The 24,085-nt window shown below is 34.2% G+C and overlaps 2 protein-coding genes across 2 annotated transcripts in view; one reads left to right on the top strand and one right to left on the bottom strand.

Moving 5' to 3' along the window:
* CEP85L (centrosomal protein 85L) overlaps positions 1-24,085 on the top strand; it is a 154,508-nt gene that overhangs the window by 59,766 nt on the left and 70,657 nt on the right. The gene's annotated exons all lie outside the window — the stretch shown is intronic.
* PLN (phospholamban) lies at positions 619-12,440 on the bottom strand. Its single transcript, XM_082669083.1, has 2 exons — positions 12,303-12,440; positions 619-3,436 (listed from the first exon to the last, which is right to left on the bottom strand). Exon 2 carries the CDS (start codon positions 3,337-3,339, stop codon positions 3,181-3,183), a length of 159 nt encoding a protein of 52 aa, XP_082525209.1. The 5' UTR covers positions 3,340-3,436; positions 12,303-12,440; the 3' UTR covers positions 619-3,180.

Here is a 24,085-nt window from a genome sequence, read left to right as displayed (position 1 = left end):
GATTTCTCCTATATAAATAAAAAATATAAATATTTGGTAGAATGACTTAAAGCTAAATGACTTGCTTTTTGTCTAACATCACATATAAATGAAAGGTTTTATTTTTAATGTGAGAGCATTTTGTGTATTCTATTACATTCTCTGAAAAGAAAGTTTTCTTTTTTTTATTCTTATTTTTGCACCCTGTTTTGTTTTTAACTTTTTTACTGTTTAACATAATATAGCACAATTGCATTGAAAGATGTGGACACTGTGACACTCTCAATAGATAGGATACGACATTCACTAGCTAACTAAAATGCATATAATTGATTTTTGTATACATGTTTTAATGAATAAACTTATTAATATGTTTGGCTTTTTTCAATCTGTCATCTTTTCTGTATAGTACTGGCATATAATTTTTAGACATTTTAAAGTGTGCTGTTACTTAGAAGAAGAGCAAATGTTTTTGAAATTTTACCATTTTCTTGCTTTTCCAGAACTCAAAAATAATCAAAGGATAAATAACTTCTAGACAGGAGGAAATTCATTGTTTTATGTAGGTCTGCCCTCTTGTGTCTGTACTAGGAAATCTTGATCTTATTTTATTTGGGGAAAGTCACTGAAAACAACCTACAAAATCAAAACTGCTTATAATTAGATTGTTTTATGGTCATATCAATCATGAGCAATTTCACTGAGTTCAAGAAGGTTCATTTTAATGTAGGTTATTTGCATTAAATAAACATTTTGGACGAGATAAAATAAAAAAGACAACATTAAACATTTAAGAATTAGTTCAGTTTTGGTACCCTGTAAAGTAAGATTAGAGTTTATTCTACAGTAGAAAGTATTTGAACATTTGGTATTTTAAAATGTTTAAATACATAGTTCATTATATCTTACTCTTTACACATCATGATAAACAGAATAAATAAGTTGCATTTAAAGAATGGGTTTTTGTTTTACAATATAATCTAAGGTACATTACAATATAATCTAAGGTACAGTATTCTGTAATCCTCAAGTATAAGGTTTTAATTTCTGTTAAAGGTAGAATGAAAAACAAAAAAATTCTTTATTTCTGTTTGACTTAGGAAAAACTCCATAACCTCACAGCTTATGGTTTGAAGTTGATGTTGTAATGAGCAACATAATGAAAAGGATAGAACTTATTATTGTAAAATTTCCACTTATTTTTTAAGATCATTGCAGCTAATTACAGAACTTGGTTATTTTTTGCATGGGTTATTATTGACACCAGTGGAGTGAATGCATTCTTGTTTATAAGCTCTTCTAGTTGATGTTAGGGATATCCAACCCATAGATGAGGTTTCACTCAAGAAATCCCTCTGTTAGTAAGAAACCCCTTTTCCCTCTGTTCTCAGATAATCAGTGAACCAAAATTTTCCCCCTTCCTGTCTCCAGTACCCCTCAGGGATTCAGAAAAAACTTAAAAGCAATATTTCCTTCACTATTTTCTTAGTAGCACTTGTGTTACAAACCAAGGTCAGCACTGATTTTTCCAGTTCTTTTAGCAACCATATTTTGGCAAATCGTAGGAAATTACATATTTTCTACTCCTTTAATAATTACTGTATCGCTAGTATGTCTTGAACGTAAGTTAAAATTATCGGATTGTGCAATATAGGTGTAAACCATTTTAGACTTAATTTTAAACTGAGTCAATTTAAATTACCAAATTTTGGTGAATTATTTTCTAAACCAGTTTTTACTTCTATTGTTTAATGAGTTGTTGGAAGATATTTTTAAATGACTAGAGGAGACTAGATTAGTATTGCTGGATCTATAATTTAGCGTAATTGAGTGGCCTACCAAATATGTATTTACCATCTGGGTGATAGATTAATGAAAATAGCTAAGCCCTATCATAAACAATAGTGGGATAAAAAGTTCATTTCAAGGGCTTCCCTGGTGGTGCAGTGGTTGAGAGTCCGCCTGCCGATGCAGGGGACACAGGTTCGTGCCCCGGTCTGGGAAGATCCCACATGCCGCGGAGCGGCTGGGCCCGTGAGCCATGGCTGCTGAGCCTGCGCGTCTGGAGCCTGTGCTCCACAACGGGAGAGGCCACAACAGTGAGAGACCCGCATACCACAAAAAAAAAAAAAAAAGTTCATTTCAAAATTTAATCAAAGAATTTGTTAATTTTGGAGAGATAGTTAAAAATTTTATTTTTTAATGCTGGAAATAATATTTTTTCTTTTATTCTGTTCCTTGCCTACATTGAGTGTGAGATTAGAACAGAAGACCACCTGTAAAATCATTCTGATGTCTTAAAATTTCATGATTCCAGAGATACAGTGTGGCAGTTATGTGCTCTAACTCAGATAATTAGCTATAGTGCCTTAAATTAAGGTTGATTCTGTTCTATTAGTGTATTAGTATTTATGGCTAATCACAATGTCAGATGTTAAATTAACCAACAGTTCTTGTCTATTGATCATAAAGTCCTAGAGAGAACAGATTTACAGTTTACCTACATGTGCTAAAATTCTGTAATTCTTTGAAAAAATTAGTTAAATTCTACTTATGTAAGGGTATGATCTTGGTTTTTTTAACTTGATTCACATAAACTTAAAATATTAGGGTAGTATACAAAAAACGTAATTTCTATTTTAGAATGTAGGTTCTGATAGAATTACTACAAAGACTTCTGTATGATGATAGTAAAGATAACAGATGTTAGGGCTGTTTCAAATGATGACATTTCATTTGAATGATTATTTTGATATATTTGGTAAAGACCTGAAAAATACTTAATAAACATCAAAGAGGCTTTTACAGTACAGTATAAATTATATTTACCCCCAAAGAGTGAAGCTAATACTTTATATATGAAGTGAACTTGTTAGCAGTGCAATTTCAAAATTAAACCCCAGTTCATCCTTAGGAAAGATTTGGGATAGAAACTTATAAGCTCTTTTGAGAAAATTAGCAGTTACATTATAGTCATTTTAAAGTTAATTTTTTAAAATAAAGCCCTTTTTATGTTTACAACATCCAGCAGATGAATACATTTGCTAACAATTTGTTTTGTTCCAAATCTTGACCTTTTCACAAAGAAATTCTTCTACTTAGGAAGTGGTCTCTTATGTAGTATTGTTTTCCCTTCTTCATGGGATGATAGATTTTAAGCTGATGGTGATAAGTTGCAGCACTGGAGATTGCAGCAGAACTTCAGAGAAGCATCACGATGATGCAAATCAGCAAGAGACATATTAAGATGAGACAGAAATTGACAAATAGGTTCTGGAGATTTTGACGTGCGTGTTGAGGCACGTCAATGGTTGAAGCTCTTCTTATAGCAGAGCGAGTGAGGTATTGGACTTTATCCATGACACCAGGACGGCAGGAAGCCTGAAGTTTTAAACGGTCAAGAGAAAGATAAAAAGCTGCCAGCCAAGTGTGAGATCACTGTCTTCTTTTAGGTTGTCTGGAATGTAAAAATAGAAAATGGATTAGCATAATATGTGTAACCTATCCTCTGAACAGGCAAAACAGTTTTGCGTTAATCCCTCTTCCTCAACATTATTTGTATTTATGACATCAAATATCTCTATAGTCTGTGTGTGTGTTGCTCTGTCTCTGTCAGTCTGTTTTGGTGATGGTCACCATGATGTCTTGTATTTGGGGTGTAATAACTTTAGTCTTTGCCTCCTCCTCTCAAAATGACTGGAAGTATAGTTTGGTTAGGGTGCAGCTTGTTTTGGGCTATTCCCTTGGGCAAAAGTTCTTACATATAGTTTATTTTTTTAATGAATTTATTTATTTTTGGCTGTGTTGGGTCTTTGTTTCTGTGCGTGGGCTTTCTTTAGTTGTGGCGAGTGGGGGCTACTCTTCATTGCGGTGCGTGGGCTTCTCATTGCGGTGCCTTCTCTTTTTTGTGGAGCACGGGTTCTAGGCGTGTGGGCTGCAGTAGTTGTGGCACGTGGGCTCAGTAGTTGTGGCTTGCGGGCTCAGTAGTTGTGGCTCGCAGGCTCTAGAGTGCAGGCTCAGTAGTTGTGGTGCACGGGCTTAGTTGCTCCATGGCGTGTGGGATCTTCCCAGACCAGGGCTCGAACCCGTGCCCCCTGCATTGGCAGGCAGGTTCTTAACCTCTGCACCACCAGGGAAGTCCTTACATATAGTTTTATTAAGGCTTTTTCTCTGTGAGCATAATTTTTGTGAACATTAGTATATAAATAGCTCCAGAGCAAGTCGTATAATAAGAAATGCATGCATTCAATTATTCTCTGGATGTTGATTTCACTCCAGAATAAAATAGTTCAATGAGCAGTGTTTTACCAGAACTATAGATTCAAATGTTTCTCATTCCTTTTTATGATTTTATAGCTTTGTAGAATATGCTATTTTAAGTAACTTTTTAACAAGATGATATTAAGTACTGAAGGCTGTCAAGACTCAGAAGGCATAGTAATAAAATTATCATTATCTCACTGTCTAGCACAGACAGTTGCTATTTGCAAAGGACCTGTACTTAAGAACAGCATTTCCATTTGTTTTCTTTCAGAGCTCCCACAAGCTATTCTGCCTAATTAATTAATTAGTTGCTGCCTAATCAATTATTGGTGCTAATTAATTAACAAAACAAAACTTAAAACAACAGATCATTGTAGAAAATTAGATATAGATTAAAAATTAACTGTGAGTTAACTGCCCAGAGATAATAGCTATTAACATTTGGTGATATTTGTTGTCAATCAGGATACGTCTGTGTTAATTTTGAAATAAGAAAAATTAGAAATGGAATTTTAAAAATAACTGTAATTAACTGCCAAAGATAATAGCTGTTAACATTTGTTGATATATCACTGCTAATCAAGATATTACTACCTTACCCCAGCTGCCTGATTTCATTTTCTCTCTAGTGGCTATATGTCTCATGAAAACCCATCTCAACCTTCAGCTGTATTTCTGAGAGAGACTAGTGCTGAAGACAGCAGAGGGAAGAACTGAAAGAATGAGGAAGGGGAAGATATATATTAGGACTGATCAGTTAGAACTCCTCATTTATTGTTACAAAGAAACCATGTGGTATATGGTGGTTAGATTCTATATAATTTCAGCACTTCAACTTGGCTCTATTAATTTTTTTTAACATCTTTTTTGGAGTATAATTGCTTTACAATGGTGTGTTAGTTTCTGCTGTATAACAAAGTGAATCAGCTATACGCATACATATATCCCCATATCCCCTCCCTCTTGCATCTCCCTCCCACCCTCCCTATCCCACCACCCTAGGTGGTCACAAAGCACCGAGCTGATCTCCCTGTGCTATGCAGCTGCTTCCCACTAGCTATCTATTTTACATTTGGTAGTGTATATATATGTTTGAATTATGGGCTTTCATTTGGCTGAAGACTCTGGTCTCCTTCATAGTATTGGCCTATAGTGAGGAGATCCAAAAAACCAACTTAGGTCAAACTTCATTCTTTCAAAGAGTTGGTAACAAACTGTGTTTCTCTAGCGCATATATATATATATCTTTAGCATATATTCTTCATTCTCCAACACAAGTGGCTGTTACTTAATAGAAAATGACAGCATAATCTTGGTATAAATTTAATTTAATTACTTTTTTTTAAATTCCTCAGGTAAAATACTATAGAAATAAAGGGGTTTTCTTTTGTTCCTTGAGAAGAAGCATCCTTTAAGTTGTTTCGGCTTATATTTGTTTATTATAGATATAGCAGATTTATACTGTTGGGTAATTGTGGAGAAGGTTTTCTTTGTTACTTTATTATACAAATCTGACTAATCTCTTTATATAACAGAGTACAACTAAGAAGGTTGTAAAGAATTAGCATTGGTAATTCCTATTTAAACTTAATTTTTGTGAAGTTTCAGGACTTAAATGGTATAAAAGGTCTAAATTTTAAAATTATTGTGAGATATAACATGGAAAAGGAAGAGCAGGCCAGTTATTCATCATGAAGCATATACAAGAGTCACTCCCTACCCTGACACTGGTGAGTGGTACTTGAGTCACATGAAACATGTCACCTTTCCATAAATACTTCATTCCCTTTTATGATTCTGTTCTTTGCACATGTTGTTCTGGCTCTGCCTGGAATGTCTTCCCTCCCCCTGCCTCTACCTTTGATTCTTTGCCAGGCAAACTTCAGTTAATCCTTAAGGCCCAGTTTAAATATCGCTTCCTAATGAAACCTTCCATTACTCATTAAAGCAGAATTGGTTATCACCTCTGTTGGGTTTTAGTAGGGCTCTGGTATTACCTGTATCAAGATATGGCTATTGGGCTGTGCTGTAATTTTGATTTACATGCCTGTGCCCCCAACTAGAATTCTAGTTCTTGAGTATAAGAAATCACGTGTTTATTTTGTATTCTAGTACTTAGTGCAAAATTAGTACCATTTGAACAAGTCAGTGAAGTTAAACAAGGGTTTTTATGATTTACTTTAATATTTTTAGAAAATTATTAATGATCAAAGATAGTGCTGTGATTAACAGATTAACCATGTAGAAAATAGAATTTGATAAACACATAATCTCCAATATTCTTCTCAAGTCTCTTTCTTTTTGTTAGCCTGAACTGGGCTTTGTACAAGTGGATATTTGGTGTTTGTGAAATACAAAGAGGCGTGCCCTAAATATATGAGCTATCTAATGATGAATATACAATGAATAGATTTTAAAGATGATCTCATCATACTTCAGCCAACTATTGTTAGAAAAGGATAGTTAGTTCCTGGAGACAAATTGATTATAAAGGAGACAACCAAAGATACTGTCTTATTTCTTGTCAAACTTAGAAATATGTTATAATTCTAAAGTGATTTGTAGCCACTTTATAACCTTATGCTAAAACCAAAACAAACCTACTTTACATGCTGAAATGTTAGCTATATGCATGCAATTTATTGGGCCCAATTTATTTTACAGTGGTACAATCTGCAATGTGTTGAGTCCTAATTCTGCTGAACTTCCAAAATCTGTATGATAATAATTAAGCCAAAATTCATCCCTACAAGATGGGGCTTCCAGTCATATGTTGAGAATTGGAAAAACGTGTGTGGGAACAGCACAGTCCTATTTTTAGAGTTGTCTGTGACCTTCACTACATCATAATTTATGGCATGGTTGTCAGGTGTTTATCTTTTCTTTTTTTTCCTCCTCTGTGGTCACAGCCATCCTATGAGTTTAGAACTCCTGCAGTCTTTTTTTCCTTCTCTTTCTTAGAGCCAAGCTGTTAATGCAGTAGTATTTGGTAGAGAGCCTAGAAAAATAGTTTCACTGTATTTTCATTTAATTTAATCTTTTAGAGCATTCTTTTGGGATAGTCAGAAATAGATTGTGTTGGGGTATTCTGAACTTACATCTGGCCTAAACAACCAAGGAGACTGAAATTAGCTCTACCCCCCCAACACCCCCCCGGGGGGGGGCTTTTTAAAAGGATGACAGTTATGTAAGTTAAGTGTTTAGGACAAGAGGAGTAAGGATACTTTGAAAATTAATTCATCATCTGGGCCCTAGTATCAGAATATTGAAAATATGAAAGATGCTTTGATAGGAATTTGGTTGTAGATGTGCCAGATCCCTGTCTCTTGAGTTACATGTAAGAGGCAGAAAAGTACCCACAGAATATCTTGTATGTCTGTGGGCACTGTGATTATTCAAATTTTTGGAAGGATGGGAAGAATAACTCTTTACTGTTCTTTGTAGGATTTATAAAGCCTTTGCTTGTCCGCTTTTCCTCTTTTGCTCAAAAAGATGAAATTGGGAAGTAAATACAGTCAAGTTCAAGATAGTATTCTGTTTTTTTGAAGTGGAAGGAGAGACCAAACTACAGGCAACTCTAATCCTTCAACAGGTATCATGTGCCATGTTAGGCAACATTTTGGGTGCAAGGTACCTTGTCAGCTTCTGCAGTAGTTCTCACTTTGTCTGCATTGATTTCTATTTTTTAAGGTAACATCAGATGCATTCCTGTGCAAAAGGAACCTCAGTAGACTTTTGCAGACTTTTGGTGTCTGCTTTATGACTTGCTAGGCAATTGATACCTTAACGATGTTATATACGCTGAGCAGTAATCCCCACGTGTAATTTAAGCACTTTCAGTGCTTTGCAGAACTTACTGAACTTCAGTTTTTTTTCAGTACTCCCTCTGCTGAAACCATAAATTCCTTAGATTCTTTATTTGTGGTGTTCAGAATTTTGCTTCCCTTTTAATTTTTATCTGCTTGTTTATGCTTTTAGTAAAGTAAACATGGACATATTTTGCTAGTAAATTCAAGTAATACACATCTAAGACTACAGTCTGACATCATTTTTTGAAAAATTTTTCCCATTAGGTTGGTTCAGAAGATTAGAATTCTCTATAGATTTGAGTTACAGGACTTGTCTATATTAGGATTATTGGGGGGGGGGCGTTATTTTTTCCTACTCTTTGCTGTCATTTTCTCAGATAATCCAGAAGCGATTGTGTATGCATCTTTTTTGTTGTGGTTGTTGAATTAAATCAGGACAGTTCATCATTAGATTTGTCATCAATCTGTTGGCATCCAAAAGTTCACTTTGGTAGAATCATTTTCCTTTTGAGATTGCCTAATGCTAATAAACTTGAAAGTTGTATTGGAAGTTATTTTGTGTTAGCAACTTTCCAGAGCTTTGTTGGTCCACACTGGCTATTTGAAAGAATCTTCAAGCTGCTTCTGCCTGGTTATGAGAAGAATTGTGTAAACATATAAAAATCAACATATTCTCCACCCCTAAATTGACCCCATAATAAATTGTTTCCCTGAGTTCAAAGCTCTGCCTTTAGGAAAATTCATTAAACAGCAGCATACAGATTTTCTCTTTGAAATTGGCACACTGCTGTTGCTAGTCTGTAGGCTTGTCTTTATTGTCTGTTTATTATGCTAAGATTAATTTATTTGCAATTAAAATATTCTTTTTAACCTTCAGGTTTTTCTTCGGGGGGGGAAAGCATGTGGGGAGGAAGTGTAGAGGAAGTTTTAAGGAAAATGAATGCCAGTTAAATATATCCCCACTAATGTGGGTAAGTTGGCCTCCCTTCTCTCCCTGTTTTGGAAAGACCTGAAGGTGAAATACATTTTAGAAAGCACTAGAGGTCCTCAGTTGACTACAAGTTTACTGGGGTGGAGATGTACACCCAGGCCTCATTTTCTTGTGTTTCTCTGGTAATACATGCTTCAGAGTTATGTAGGGTAAGAACATTGATATACTATTTCTGGAAATGTTCAAAGAGACTACATATTATCTGATTTAGGTCACTGTAATTTAGAAACATCACTTCCTTGATTTCTGACCTTTAGATTTTCTTCTTTGCTGGTGTGATCAGTACCGTGTTAACAGTTTAGATGAAAGTTAGTGATTTTCATAGCGTAAATAAAGCAAGATTGCTCTATTCAAGCACTTCAGAACAAATGAGGTTAAATATTTTAAATGGTAGAATGTGAGGAGGTCAGAAATGAAACTTAGGAAAGCCAAGGATTTAATATGGAACTGGAATAAAATATGAAAGTGTGGTTTTTGTTTATGCAAGTGTTCTCCTATCTCCAATTAATTAGTGAGATTAAGAAACAGTACATAACAAAATGTAATTTTTTGAAAAGTTTTGAGGAGAAATTAACCTGAATTTTAGGTATCAAAGCTAAAGATTAAAGACATGAGTATTTTAGCAATAAAACAAATTAAATAAAAAGAAACTTTAATTTGTGCATGTTATTGTTCTTTAAAATCTGTGCAGTTAGTTTGAGTTTTGTCTTCCAGGGTGTATCGCTTAATAACTGAGGACATCTATAACTTTCTTATATTCCTGGCTTTGAAAGTGATCAGAATATTATAAGGCTATTAAGGACATCATACCTCATGCATAAATTTAACTTTAAATGAAATGGAATGGTTTTAAATTAAAATAGAAGTTTGTATCCTCTAACTTTGCCTTTTAGAGTGCCATTTGAGGACTTTCAATTTATTTTGTTTTGCCAATGTCATGATTTATTTTTAAGCCATGTTGATCAGTGGATGAGACGTGTGTGTGCTTTAGAGTCATAAAATCTTGGCTCTTGTCAAGGCTCCACCATTTCCTAGCTCTGTGACCTTGGGCAGTTCACCTTTTTGCATCTGTTCCTAAACTGTAAAATAGAGATGGAGTGTCAAACATATAGGGATTTAAGAGGATCAAATGAAATATTTGTATATGGTGCATTTAGAATATTGTTCAAGAATAAAGAAGGAAGTTTTAATTGCCCTCATTATTCTAGGATTGGTAATAAATATACAGTCTAATTTAGGTACTCTAATTTTTACATTTAATTTTTACTTAAAACTTTAATACATGACACAGTTAATATTTTACCTAATACATTTAATACATTAAAATTTTAATTCTTCTGGGGAACTATTTTGTTTATGTAAATATTCTATCTCCAATTAATTAGTGAGATTAAGAAATAAATAATATCAATAAGTAACAAAATGCAGTTTTTTCTGGAATACTATTTTCCTTTATGTCCACTGAAATACTGTTAAAATAATTTTGATACTTGAGTTTTAGGAAATGATAGTGACATGACTCCTCTTAGTTAGACAGAGTACTCTAGCTCTTTCATGTGTTTTTAAGACTTAATCAATTTTTCATAATTTAAACATCTTTCACATTTCTTCCATTTTATTTCATCAGACACTTTTTTTTTTCTTTTAAGCACTTAGTCTTAAACCACATGAAACAAAGACAGTACTTAAATTTCACATTATGAAAGAGATGAACTAGTTGGGACATTATGTCTGGCACTAGGGCATTATGTTTCAAATTTGAATAACAGTCACTGTAACTATGTAATTTCCGTTAATCTGGCACACGAAGGATAACTTTAATAGCAGAATTTCTGCTCTTTCTAGAAATTAACTTCGTGGAGCAGTATGTGATGTGAAATTTTGGTACTACAAAAGAATTCATGAACATCTCATATGAAGTGTGAGAATGTAATTTGATAGATATTTGAGTAAAAACGCATAAATCTGCTTATAAAACACCTGCACTGAGTGACTCTTGTGTAACATCAAAGGAAAAACATTTTATGAATATGAAGATACTTAGAGGCAGTTAGGGTGCCTCAGTGGTAGACAGAAATTATAAATGCTTTTGCATGCCTCAAGGAAAGCTGCTTAAGGAATTATACAAAGTTCTTATCTATAAAAAGCAGTAGAGTTAACATTGGTCATAAGAACTTAGAATTCTAGAGGTAAATTTTATTTTGACATATATATATATATAAATAAAAATAATGAAATAAAATCAATGTAGTATCCTTTATGCCCTGACTGAAAGTTAAGAATGAAAACACATTTCATATATTAAATTGAGGATAAAGAGTAGAGTAGAATTTAAACAGAAGTTACAAAATTTATGGTGGCATCTCCATTCCTGGGCATTTTTTCATCCTCCTCTCCACCTTCCAAATACAAGAGAGGAAACTGAGGAACACTGGAGGCTAGTAACTTGATAAAAGTGTATTCATTAATAGCAAAATAAACATTCATTTGATCAAATTCACTCAAATGAGATACTTAGGAATATTTGTGCTACCAAAATAACGTCTCTTTATTTTTAAAATAAAGAAATTAATGTTCTGTAACTTCAGAAAGAATTTTACATGTTTTTGACAAGTGTTTTGAAATGTCCAAACTTGTTATTTATGATATAATATTGAATTTCATATAAATAACTCAATTTATTAAAAGCTTGGATTTTTTAATAGAAGTTGACTGGACTTAGTTCGTGCTATATGTTCTTAAACTCCACTTCATTAATATTCCCTGTAAAGAATCATAATGATAATATTGGAGTAGTGATGCCAGTAACACAACTGTTCTTAGTATTCCGGATGTAAGCAGACAGCTCAGTCCTACCCTACTTCTCAGCAGAGTAACACATAACAAAATGAAACCATATTTTTGCATGGAGAAATCAAATCACCACTAGTACCAAACGTGGTATCATGATTGAAAGATATTTTAATTGGTAGAAATTTACTTTTGAAGAGCAAAATAAAAGTGAAGTTTGAATTAAAATGATAAACCAACAACCAGGACCAAAGATGAATGCTATCTTTATCATTTCTGGGTTAAGTCTTATTCTTACTATCACTGAATGGGTAAGCATTTGTTTAGAAATTAAGCTTTATGTCAGTCAGACATGTTATTATCTAACTTTGAACTGAAGTTTATAAAATATGATTAGCTTTTTAAAAAGTTCAGTAAGTTTGAGTTATAGAAAGTAAGAATTGCCATAATCAGTGAAATCTGTTTCTTACCTTGGCTGTTGTGATGATCACAATATAGAATATTGTAAGTTGTATGAAGTATTATCCGGCGTTTAGCTGGAAAGTTTTCTGACTGTTACCAGAGTTATGGGAACAATTGAAGTAGGTGGAGGAGAAAAAGTGTTCTAGGGAGGTCTTATGATGTCACGCAGGAATTCTGAAGTTATGATTGGTTAGCCATAGTCTTATCACAACCAAACTTTTTAGAATGTCATTTATCTTAACCTTAGGTATGGAAAGGTCATTAACACTTTGTGCCTTTTGTTCTTTATTTTAAAAAGTATATGGGAGATAAGTGAAAAAGTAAGTTCAGCGTGGTAGAAAGCTCTTTTTTAGAGGTTCATGCATCTTCAGGCTTAGAAGTAATTGTAAACTGAGGGTGATAATGTTGAAGAACTAAAATAAAGTAATAGGAATTTTAATAGAATGAGAATAATAATACTGGCTTAAGCCAAACAGCTTTCATTGAGTTTGTTGTTGCTGTTGCTTTAATACTGCAGCTTCATTAGGTTAGCTTCTAACAAGACAATAATTAAACATTGTCACAGAATCAAATTTTATACCTTTTCCTGACTTATTTTCTTCTTTTCTCATACCTACGTGTGTATGGGGGAGAAGAGTATGTGTGAGAAAGCCAGGCTGAGAAATCTGATTTTGGTTTTAAAAATTTTGTGTTTTCTCAGTTAGGGCTTTAACAACATTTTTATGAATAGTAATTCTCATTTGAACTGATAGATATCACCCCAAGAAAAGTTACTGTTTACACATTTAAGTACTTAGGATTTTTTAACAGCTACATTAACTTACCGTAAAATCTTACTAAAATTCCAATAAGCTGACAGTATCAAGAGTAGCTTTCTAGCAAAAAAGAAATAATCACAAATCACTAATCAGTGGCATCCTAGCTAGTGATACTTTATTGACAATAGATGTGCATGTGTTTGGAAATTTAGTACTTCTGAAAGGGTGTGCCTCATTTAATGCAGTAGTTGTTTTCCTGAAAATTGCTGTGTAAATGAAATTTTAGTAAATGGAATGATGTTTTGAACTTCTGAGAACAGAAAAGGATTCCTTCGACAAGCCAGGCATCATTTTCCTGTTTTTTCTAATTTTTTTGTTTATATATTAGATTTACTTAAATCACCACACCTCCAGATTCTAATTCTTAAATCTTGACTGTAATTCTGGAGAAGCTACTTGTTATTTTTAATTTTTAGAATACTTACAGCAGAGTGAACCCAGTCTGCTTCACTCTCTTATGGGTGACTAAAAGCCCTTGCAGCAGCTGCTTATGTGTCCTTAAATGGAGATGATTTTGGCTTCTTCCAAAGAAAGATAAATCCTTTGCTAGAACAAATCTCTTGTTATTTAAACAATCAACTAAAACTATCAGAAATAACATTCAGCAAAGGCCCTCTGTAAACATTGCTAAGGGAAAATTTTACAACTTAAAAGTAAAACCCCAAATTAAATAAATTGCATGAATGTTTCACAGTTTGCTCAGTGCTATTCAAGCATTTTTTCTTTCAATCATTACATAATGAGGATCTCTTATTATTAACAATTGCCAATGATTACTGAAATACAAAACCTAGGGCCTTGAAATATAACCCTAAAGTGGTTTACAGTAATTTGTCAAAGATGACATAGCTGCTAAGGGACAGACTGAGGGTTTAAATCCAGATCTGTTCAGTTATAATTCTCTGATAGGTTGGCATGCTGTGTGGGGGGAAAGTCATAATCTGGACATGGATTTCAGAGAGTAGTATATGTCAACTAAGGAATTTTAAGATGGAGATAGCTGAATTACTGAAAACTCAAACTATTTTTAGAAAGTCTGCTTTAAGTTCACTTACACATTCATTTGAAAGTGAAGCTTAGGGGATAGATCATTGTAGTTGCACCTCTAGTTCTAAGAAAATAGAATTAGTAATACTTAGTTGTATAAGAAACCTCCACAGACCAAATAAAATATGGCCTAGATATTTCACATGTTGGCAGATTTGCTTAAAAGCATATATAGGCGGGCACACACACCCTTAGAAGGATACTAACAAACTGTGTGTTAGAGTTGGAAAATGGAGATGAAAATTTACTTTTCGGATTGGTGCAAGGACGGGGAGCTTCTGTGTTTCCCTTTTTCGTTTTGGTTAGCTGCTGCTGCTGCTGAGGATGGTGATCTCTATTATTACTCCAAATGGAGCTCTAGGAAGCGTTACACCTTCGTTTTAGGCTGATTGCCTAAACAGAAAGTTGCTTACCAGGAGCATTGGTGAGCTGCAGTATAGTCAGTAGATTGTTCCTCAAAAATTCCACAGTGAGGGGCCAGAAAGTGGTTTTGGAGACGCTTTGTCAGAATCTTCATTTAGAGTCAGACTATAGTCTGAATCCATTTTTGGTCGCATGACCTTATACAAACTTGTCGAAGCTGCCTTATCTGTGGAATGGGTTTGTTGTGAGGATTTAATGAGAAGAAGTATGTATAATGACTATTAGAGATCTTGCAACACAGTGTCCATTTAGTGTTAGCACTTATTTTCCTTTTGAAGATGGTTCTTAATCTGCAGTCCATGGATAGAGTTCAGTGCCCTTTGAACTTGGATAGGAAAAATGTTAGACATCTTTATTTTTACTAAACTCTAAATGAGGTTTAGCATTTCTTCAGTTTTGACTGTAGGCCACAAACTGCAGAAGTATTAGCAGTATGTTTGACTGTCAGCCGTTAGCAATCTTAGGTAATTTCATATAATATAGTTGTTGCAGATAGCTTGAAATACTGCTTACATTCATACCACTTGAAATTACAAAATTAGACCTGCCTGTAAATATATTGTTATTTAATACATTAATAAAGAAGCATAACAGAAACGGAAAATAAAAGAAAAGCAGAAATATTACAACACAAATTTGTTTCTTTTTAAAATATTTATTTCAGTGTAATTTATTTCCTTTCTAATCCTATGTATCTCACTTAATTCTTTCAAGTTTTATTTTATTTTATTTTTTGATATGGACCATTTTTAAAGTCCTTATTGAATTTGTTACAGTATTGATTCTGCTTTACGTTTTGGTTTTTTGGCCGTGAGGCATGTAGGATCTTAGCTCCCCGACCAGGGATGAAACCCGCACCCACTGCATTGGGAGATGAAATCTTAACCACTGGACCGCCAGGGAAGTCCCTAAAGTTTTATTTTAGAACAGTTCTAAATTTACAGACTTATTGCAAATATAGAGAGCTCCTGTATACCCCATACCCAGTGTCCCCTGTTGTTAACACATCCTACATTAGTATGGTACATTTCTCACAGCGGTTATACCAGTGTTGATACTAAAGCCCATACTTTATGCAGATTTCCTGTTTCCCCTGGTGTTCCTTTTCTTGCCCAGGATTCTTTCCAGGACACCAGATTACATTTAGTAGTCGTGCCTCCTTTGGTCCACTTGGTTGTGACCGTTTCTTACAGAATGTCCACAGTTGGGATTCGTCTGATGTTTCTCTCATGGCTAGGGCTGGTTAATGTGTTTTTGAGAGGAAGATCAGAGAGGTAAAGTGCCGTTTTCATCATATATCGAGTGTACAAACTATCAGCATGACTTACCGATGTCGTTAACCTTGATCACCTGGCTGAAGTGAAGTATTCGTCAAGTTTCTCCATGGTAAAGTTACTCTTTTCCCTCTCCCTCCTTACTGTACTCTCCAGAAGAAAGTTACTATGCACAGCCCACCCTTACGCTTCACTACCTTAAGAGTGGAGTGTCTATAAAAATTACTTGGCATCCTATGTATTTTATGATATAAAAACATTGAGAACAGGTCAGTAGGCTTTAGCTGTCTGCCAAAAAATGTCCATGGCACAAAAAATTAAGAAGTCCTATGCTGGGGGTTGTTTCTGTCGTAGTATGGGGCAGCCCTTTCTGGAAAGAAGACTGAGTTCTCAAACAGGCTAAAATCCAGACCTCCTAGTTTGCTTTTTTAGGCACTGCTTTTCCAGCTTTGTCTCGTATCACATTCCCTTGTATCCTGTGCTGTGGCCTTGTACAGCTGCCTGCGGCTTTTTGAACAGGCTGTTGTTCTATTTTAAGCCTCCTCACTTTTTGTAGGAATGTCCCTTACTAACCTTTATTCCCATTAAAGTGCTAGTTTCAATTTATGTCTTCTGTGCAGCCCTCTCTTATGCTATATACTTTTGCATGTTACCCCTATTATTATGTCTCATTTTATTGTGTTTATTAGTATATCTGCCTAGACTAGATTCCAAGCTACTTGAGAACTATCCAATAACTCTTATGTAACTATAACTATATATAACTTATATGACTCTATAACTATCCAATTTATACCCTCTTTATTCCTTATAGTATAGAACCTGGCTTATAGCAATTCGTAAATATTGGCTGAATGGATGATTGGATGAGTGAGTGAATAAAGGGGGACGAGGAAAGATTGCAAGGTGTTAGTGAATGAGTGATTCTGCAGAAGTAAGTGTTATAAACAGTTAAAAACTTCTCACTTTTAAAGCTCATCATGGGGGAGGAGGAGAATAATTGGGAGAGATTGGGGATAAGAGTACAGTAACTGAGAAAATAAACTTTCTTGTCATTTAAAGATGATGTAAGTATATTTGTAAAGACTGAAGGAAGGTGGAACCATAAGCCCATGCTTCCTGAATTGAGCCTCTAAATTTTTTTTTAATTTTTGTTTTCTTTGCTCATTGGATTCATAATAATTCATGTTACTTTATATACTCTTAATATTGCAAGACCTGCTTTTATTTATGTAATTATTTAGTTTTTATTTTATTTTAATAGTGAAAAATAAAAGCACCTCTAAGATTACCACCTGAACATAAGCTGGGATGTTAATAACTTATACCTAACCACATGGTCTTGCCATGTTCCCCCTATCTTCCCTACCCAAGTAAATGATTATTCTGATTCCTGGGTTAAGTTCTTTACATTTGTTTTTATAGTTTTGTGGCATTTTATATTATGTATTCCTTAAAAGTTCTTATAATTTTACTTAACTCTATGTAAAGGAAATTGTGATGTATAAAAATCTTTTTTACGCTGAGTATTTAAACTTCAAGTTGTAGTGGTATGTCAGAAGCAAAAGAAGCTTCAAGGTAGACCTTTTTTTTTTCTGGAAACTTTTTGACAAAAAGATAATTTAAGTGGTGACAGAATTAAAGCATTTTAATACTTAAATATATAATACAGCAAAATGCAAGCTGTGAATAAATTTTTGTGATACTTCAAAGATAGGGAGCTTTTTAAGGTTAGACCCCCTAGACTCCCAAGGATTTTACCTAACTCTTAAGGGTTCTGTTCTATTAAAAGTTTGAGAATTACTGCCTTAAAATTTAAAGCTACCTAAAGAAGGATTAGTTGAAAAAAACATCTAAGAGCAAAAATGATGAGACTAGTAGTCTGAGACTTAGGGGATGGGGAAGTGCCTAAGGTAATAGAGAAGAGAGAATAGGAGTTATTCATCAAGTCGTGGGTAAAAAAGACCAATAATAAAGTAACTTATAAAACTTGATCATTTAGGGAGGTAGATTCGCTTTTAAAATTGACTTGTCAGATACTTGAAGGCTCAAGCATTTTATTTTTTCGTAAGTGCTGAACTCTGGACAGATTCTCTTTCCTTATTAAATATCCCAGTTAGCAACGGGGAAGTTTGACATCAAGAGAAGCCAGTTAGTTTAAGGGAGGGGCTTGTCATGTAGGTTTACACAATTTGGGGGAAACGTACAAAATACACTCTAAGTGATGGAAAGAAATGCTATAGCATGTTCTGCGGCTTTTTAAGGAACTTGGCTATCGGTAAACAAGTAATATACAGGTGAAACATTTAACATTTGGAAGTTAACCACTATTGCAAGATAACACTAGGAGCTCAAGAAAATTCAGGATCGAGAGTCAAATTAGCACATGTAGTAAGAAGCAATATGATTTCTAAGAGAACTACATATTTTATATGAAAGAAGCTGGCAGAATTGAAGCCAAAATAAGAAATGGAAAATCTCTCTCTCTCTCTCTTTCTCACACACACACACACACACACACACACAACCAATTTAACAACAAAAAACAACCCTCAGGTCTCCAGATACTTGCTTCAGAACTCTGTAGACCATGATGTTGTTCCTTTGTTAGGAAGATTCTAATCCACTTCAATAATTTGTAGTCCCACCCCGTCCCTTATATTCATTATCTTTGTGCTTGGCATCCCAGTAACTGAGCTCCTTGCATTCCCAATCTTTATGATGGCATCATTATTTATTTTGTCATCCAAAATGGAAATTTGAGACTCATCCTTCTTTCTGTCTTCTCCCAGACTCTGGTCCACTAAGAAATCAAATGCAGATTGCCAGTTAGAAATCTGTATTCACATAGCCTCATCAGCTCTCCTCTGAACTTTTACATATACCTTCTGTCTTGAGCCTCTCCACTTCTTTACCCTGATATCCAAGTTGCCTTTTCAAGGGTAAATTTGGTTCTCACATGCTGAGAACTTTCCTTTATTATCACCATGTCCCTCAAGATTAAAACCCCAAATTTTCCAGCACTGCATACAGAGGTTTTTTCTAATCTGGTGTTGTCATCTATTCCCACCATATTTGACAACTCTGCCGTTTGTGTGTGTTATTTCTTCTATCTGGAATCTATTCCTTACTTTCTTGTTCCTTTGGAATGCCTTTATTATTCAAAAATAGGTAGGGAGAAGCCTGTTTTGTTTGTTCTTAATTTTTAATTGCATAAGTAATAAGTGAATATCTCTTAGCAATTCAGGAAACTCAGATAAAGCAGAAGTTAGAGGGGGACTTTATACATTTTGTAGGTATTTTTTCTTTACCATAAATTTCATGAATAGGGACTGATTTATTTTTTCTTTACTCCTCACACTGCTAATCCCTTGGAAATTAAGATTAATGGATATTTTTAATGTTACTTTGCCATTACAAGTGAGCTTGTAAAAGGATAAGTTAAAGGAAGGTATGGAATACAAATGCAACTGACCAACTGACGCTTGAATTTTCAGCATAGATGCATTCTTGAAAAGGTTATGTAAAATGGATTTTGATATGTAAAATTCATGTTTATCTTATAAAGCAAGCCCAGATGTCCCAGTGGAAAAGGTTAATAAGCCCAACTTTCTAATACGCAGACATTGTAACTTTTTATCAGCAGTTTAATGTACTGCGAGTTGTACATTGTTTTGCTATATCTCAGTAGTCTGTACTTCCTCCTTAACCCATCTCCAAATTAAAAGCTTATATAGCACAGCAAAAGGATGTGAACATGTCATCATCTGGGGTTTTCATTTGCCCTTGAGTTGGTCAAAGGTGGTGAGTAGGTTCCAGGACCAGCCCTTAGCATTAAGATCAAGAGCATACTTTTGGCAAAGTTTATCAGACTGCCCTGTTAATGTATTCATTTTTATAGGTTTATTGCTTAGTTAGGGCCATGGATAGTTGAAGAGTTGATTGTTGACTCCAGCATAATATGTTGATTTTTAAAATCTAACTTAAAAACATAAAATATCTAAAAATTCAGTATTTGGATCATTATGAATCTGTGTACTGATTGTTTGAGAATCAGAAAATGCTCTTGAGACTTTACACCTACAAAATAGAAACACAGTATGGTCACTGAAGACTTTCTTTCAAATGTATCTCTAAAATGCAAACTAAAATTAAATTAGTTATGTAGATTATTCAGCGATTTCCTGGGTCTGAAAGAAATGAGGCTGAACCTCAAGAGCTGGAAAGCATGATTTTTATTCAAATGTAAGTTTGTGGATTGATCTTTGAACTCTAATCTTTAGAGTATATACATTTCTTTTTATTATGTATATCATTGCTCTAAAAATGATAGTAGAGATTTTTAAGTAATGGTAATTTCAGGGATGGTAGACTTTTGTAGATTGTAAATTTTTAGATTGCTTAATATTTAGCAAATATTGTCAGGTTCTGTGCTGAGTACCAGGAGTTATAAAAGAATAAGGCCAAGCTTATTGTGATGCAGACTAAAGTGGGAAAGGAACCACTGCCGTAAGTACGTCATAAGTACTGTCACTCTAATTACAATACCTATCTGTGCTGTTCAAAATAATTTTGGATTGTTTTGAAGGCTGAGAAATATACTTGAGGGATTGTTGTTAGTCATTGTCTTTTTGTTGATTGTGTGCTATGGGCTAGGGATGAACTAGACTCTGGGCATGACAAAAAAGAAAATCTCTAACATTTCTGGTGCTTATACTTCTTAGCAAAATATGTGAAAGGATGTTTAAATTGAACAGCAATCAAGTTGCCCCTCTAAACTCCTCTCAACAATTTTACCCTGAGAAGATTACCCATTGTTGACTCTTGAAATATTTTTTTAAAAAACAGTAATTTTAACATATGGAAGAATAAAGTATTTAATGGCCCATAATTACACTGTCCGAAAAGAAGTAAGTAGTACATGTATGGTAAGCAAAGTCAGTTAATCCCAACTGATATAAAGTAAAAGCCTTCTCCCTCTCTGCTCACAAAATAACCATCATTAATAATTATTTTTGTATACTTTGAGAAAAATCCTTTCATACATTTTAAAAATAATGTAGGCAGTGCTTTGGTCCCCAAACACATGTATTATTATATATTTTTCTTTTATCTCTCAATAGTACAATATGATAAAAAACTTGATAAAACATATTTTGGTAATCTGCTTTTAAAAATAAGTGAAATATGTTAGCGCTTATGCTACAGCTCCGTTTTAGTAGAATCTGGTTCTGTAGTCTGGTACATTTGTTATCCTTAAGTAATTATACAAAACCTTTGGAAAATGCTACGTTCTATTTGTTTATAAGTAAAATCCATGATTAAATTTGAAGACTTAAACACCCCCCCACCCCCAATCTTCTGATTGATTTCTTAGGGAAAATGATTTGTTCCTCAATCTTGGATATATCATTTACCCGCTTCACTTTTGCATTATAACTGTAATGAGATCATGTTTCATGCATAGATCATTCCTTTGTTGGCATTTTTATAAAACATGCTCATGCTAACACAGATTAGACATAAACCAGATTGATTTTTGAGAGGAAAAGTGTCCCTTCCTCCAAAAGAAAATAGTTACATTAATAGTAACTTAGTTGTTTAGCATGGTGAGAATCACTAATATGTTTAGGGTTCTCTTTATTTTCATGTACATGTATTTTTAAGATATAAAATGTAGGATATATTCCTCTCATTAGTTTCTTTTTGTCATTTTTTTAGGGTCTTTTACCCTTGAAGTAACTTGATATATTTGCATTGTTATTTCAGTAAAGCATATTAGGATGGCAAAAATAGCATTATAGAGTTAGTTATAAAGACAAATTGAAGAACTAATGAGATCATTAAAAACTCAGTTCCTTCTTTAAGTTTCAAGAGTTAAGATGCATACTTCTGTTTATAATTAGTCACTCTGATGAAGAGGTTATGGATAGAATTTTTTTATATGATTTGTTTTTATTTTGTTAGAGAAATATGTAGTAATACATTCCGTAAATAATTACATGGGCTTAGTTAAGATACAGATTATTTTTATTAAATGCACATTCTTTTAGTAATAATATAATATGTAAGATACAGATTTTATTTTAATGACAGTTCTTTCAGTAATCATATAGTCCGTGTTTTTCCTTCTTGTTGAATAAAAACTCTAAACTCTGTGTAATTTGTAATTTATTTTCATCTTCATTATTGAGCTTTGTGAACTTACTTCTGGGTGAGGTGTCCTGATCCTTTTACCAAAAAGCACTCATAGAGTATCTCTTCAGATAGACTATTCCAGGAAAGAGAGGAAGATCTGCTGTGTTATTTGACATGTTGTGAGTGGTGAATGAGCTAAGGAACAAAAGCAAATGAAAGAGAGATAACAAACTTGAAGAACTGCAGAGGCTGTATTCTAGTTAAGTGTGGCAGCACTAGATTATCTAAATTTAACAGTATTTGTCCAGGCTGAAGCCAAAGAATTTGGAACTATTTTCAGATGCAAATAGTGAGCTTATTTTAGAAGCATGTTTGACCATTACATGACATATTTTGGCAACTTTTCATAGCATCTGGGTCTCATCTAAATAGATATGTTTGGGATTGTTGTAGATGCTTGTTTTCCCTATTCAGTTATGAGAGTGGAATTTGCTGTTTACAATAAGAGGTGCCAATATATGTGTTATATCTCTGGGTGGTTGGGCTCTAGATGCAGAAGAGTTATGCTAGTCTACTGGCTAGACTATTTGGCTAGTCTACTATTTTCTCCTCTAAACCACCATTGCAACAATTGTATCTTACGTATTTTTAGGTAAAACATCTAAATGAGGAGTTCCCTTCCCTCCCTGAGTTTGGTAACTACCAAATATGTATAAAAAATGTTTACTTGTAAAAGTTGTCCTTGTTTTGCTGTACAGATTTTGAAATATTCATTACTTTGATGATGTCCTTTCTGTTCCGTGCTTGAAGTTAGCTCACAGTTAAATGCCTTGATAATTATCTTTTAGACTTCATGTTCATGTCTAGTTACAGTTTTATTATTCACAAGCTATAAATATAAATTATATATTCATATGTTTAAATTATATTCTCCTTGATTAGTTATATTGGTTATGTTCAAGTAGAAACATGACTGATGACTTGAAATTCTGCCACAAAATGGTATTCCTCTCATGACCAGTTATGATTTTATTGAATAGAAATTCTTAATTGCTTTCTAACTACTTGGGATAAAAATGTGTTACTAATGGTTATGGGGAGAGGTTATTTCAATATGAAATACTTTCTTCTTTTTCATATTTGGAAGCAGCATTGTCCCATCTTAAGAGAAGGCTTCTTTGTTCTTCTTAAGTATTGACAACTCTTAAGAACCAGCTTGTAATTGTTATAGGGGAGGACAAATAATTTTCCCTCGGGCTTCCCTGGTGGCGCAGTGGTTGAGAGTCCGCCTGCCGATGCAGGGGACACGGGTTCATGCCCCGGTCCGGAAAGATCCCACATGCTGTGGAGCGGCTGGGCCCATGAGCCATGGCTGCTGAGCCTGCGTGTCCGGAGCCTGTGTTCCGCAATGGGAGAGGCCACAACAGTGAGAGGCCCGCGTACCGGTTAAAATAATAATAATAATAATAATTTTCCCTCTACCATTCTTAGTTCTTAGCTGAGACCACTGTAATAAAAGATAGATTACAAGAAAAAAACAAATAGAAGTTTATTAACCTATGTACCTTGTGTACGAAAATGAGGAACTCAGAGAGGTGGCTTTAGAATTCATGATTAAATACCACTCAATTCAGGAAAAGCAGAGGAGGGATGCAGGCCTCTCAGGGGACAATAGATGATTTTTAGGAGAGTTGAATAGGCCCTTAGAAGAATAGATAGGAAAGATGATAACCTCCTGTGGGAAAGTTTGTCTGGGTGCAGTGTCTGCTTCTAGTCTCCTTTCCTGTGACAAGAGCCAATCCTCCCAGATTGATGAAACTCCCAGGGAGGGGATTTATGACAGTTGAGTTCCTTTGGGAGGATCTGTCTTTAGGCAGAGAGTGGAGTTCAGAAAAAGCCTCTCCCTGCATTTGCTCGTTTTCAAGTGCCTACAGCTCAAAATAATTAATATGTCATTAATTATGGTGGCGTGTCCTGAACTCCTACAGTCGTATTTTGGGGTAGCATATTGTGCTACCCTTCATTTCCAACTCTGTTTTTGCATTCTTGGTGTACAGTATTTACTTCATCTGGTCATTTATCTCTCAATTA

Source organism: Grampus griseus, assembly GCF_964374135.1.
Source record: "Grampus griseus genome assembly, chromosome: 13".
Lineage (NCBI taxonomy): Eukaryota > Metazoa > Chordata > Mammalia > Artiodactyla > Delphinidae > Grampus > Grampus griseus.
This window is presented reverse-complemented; position numbering and strand designations above follow the sequence as displayed.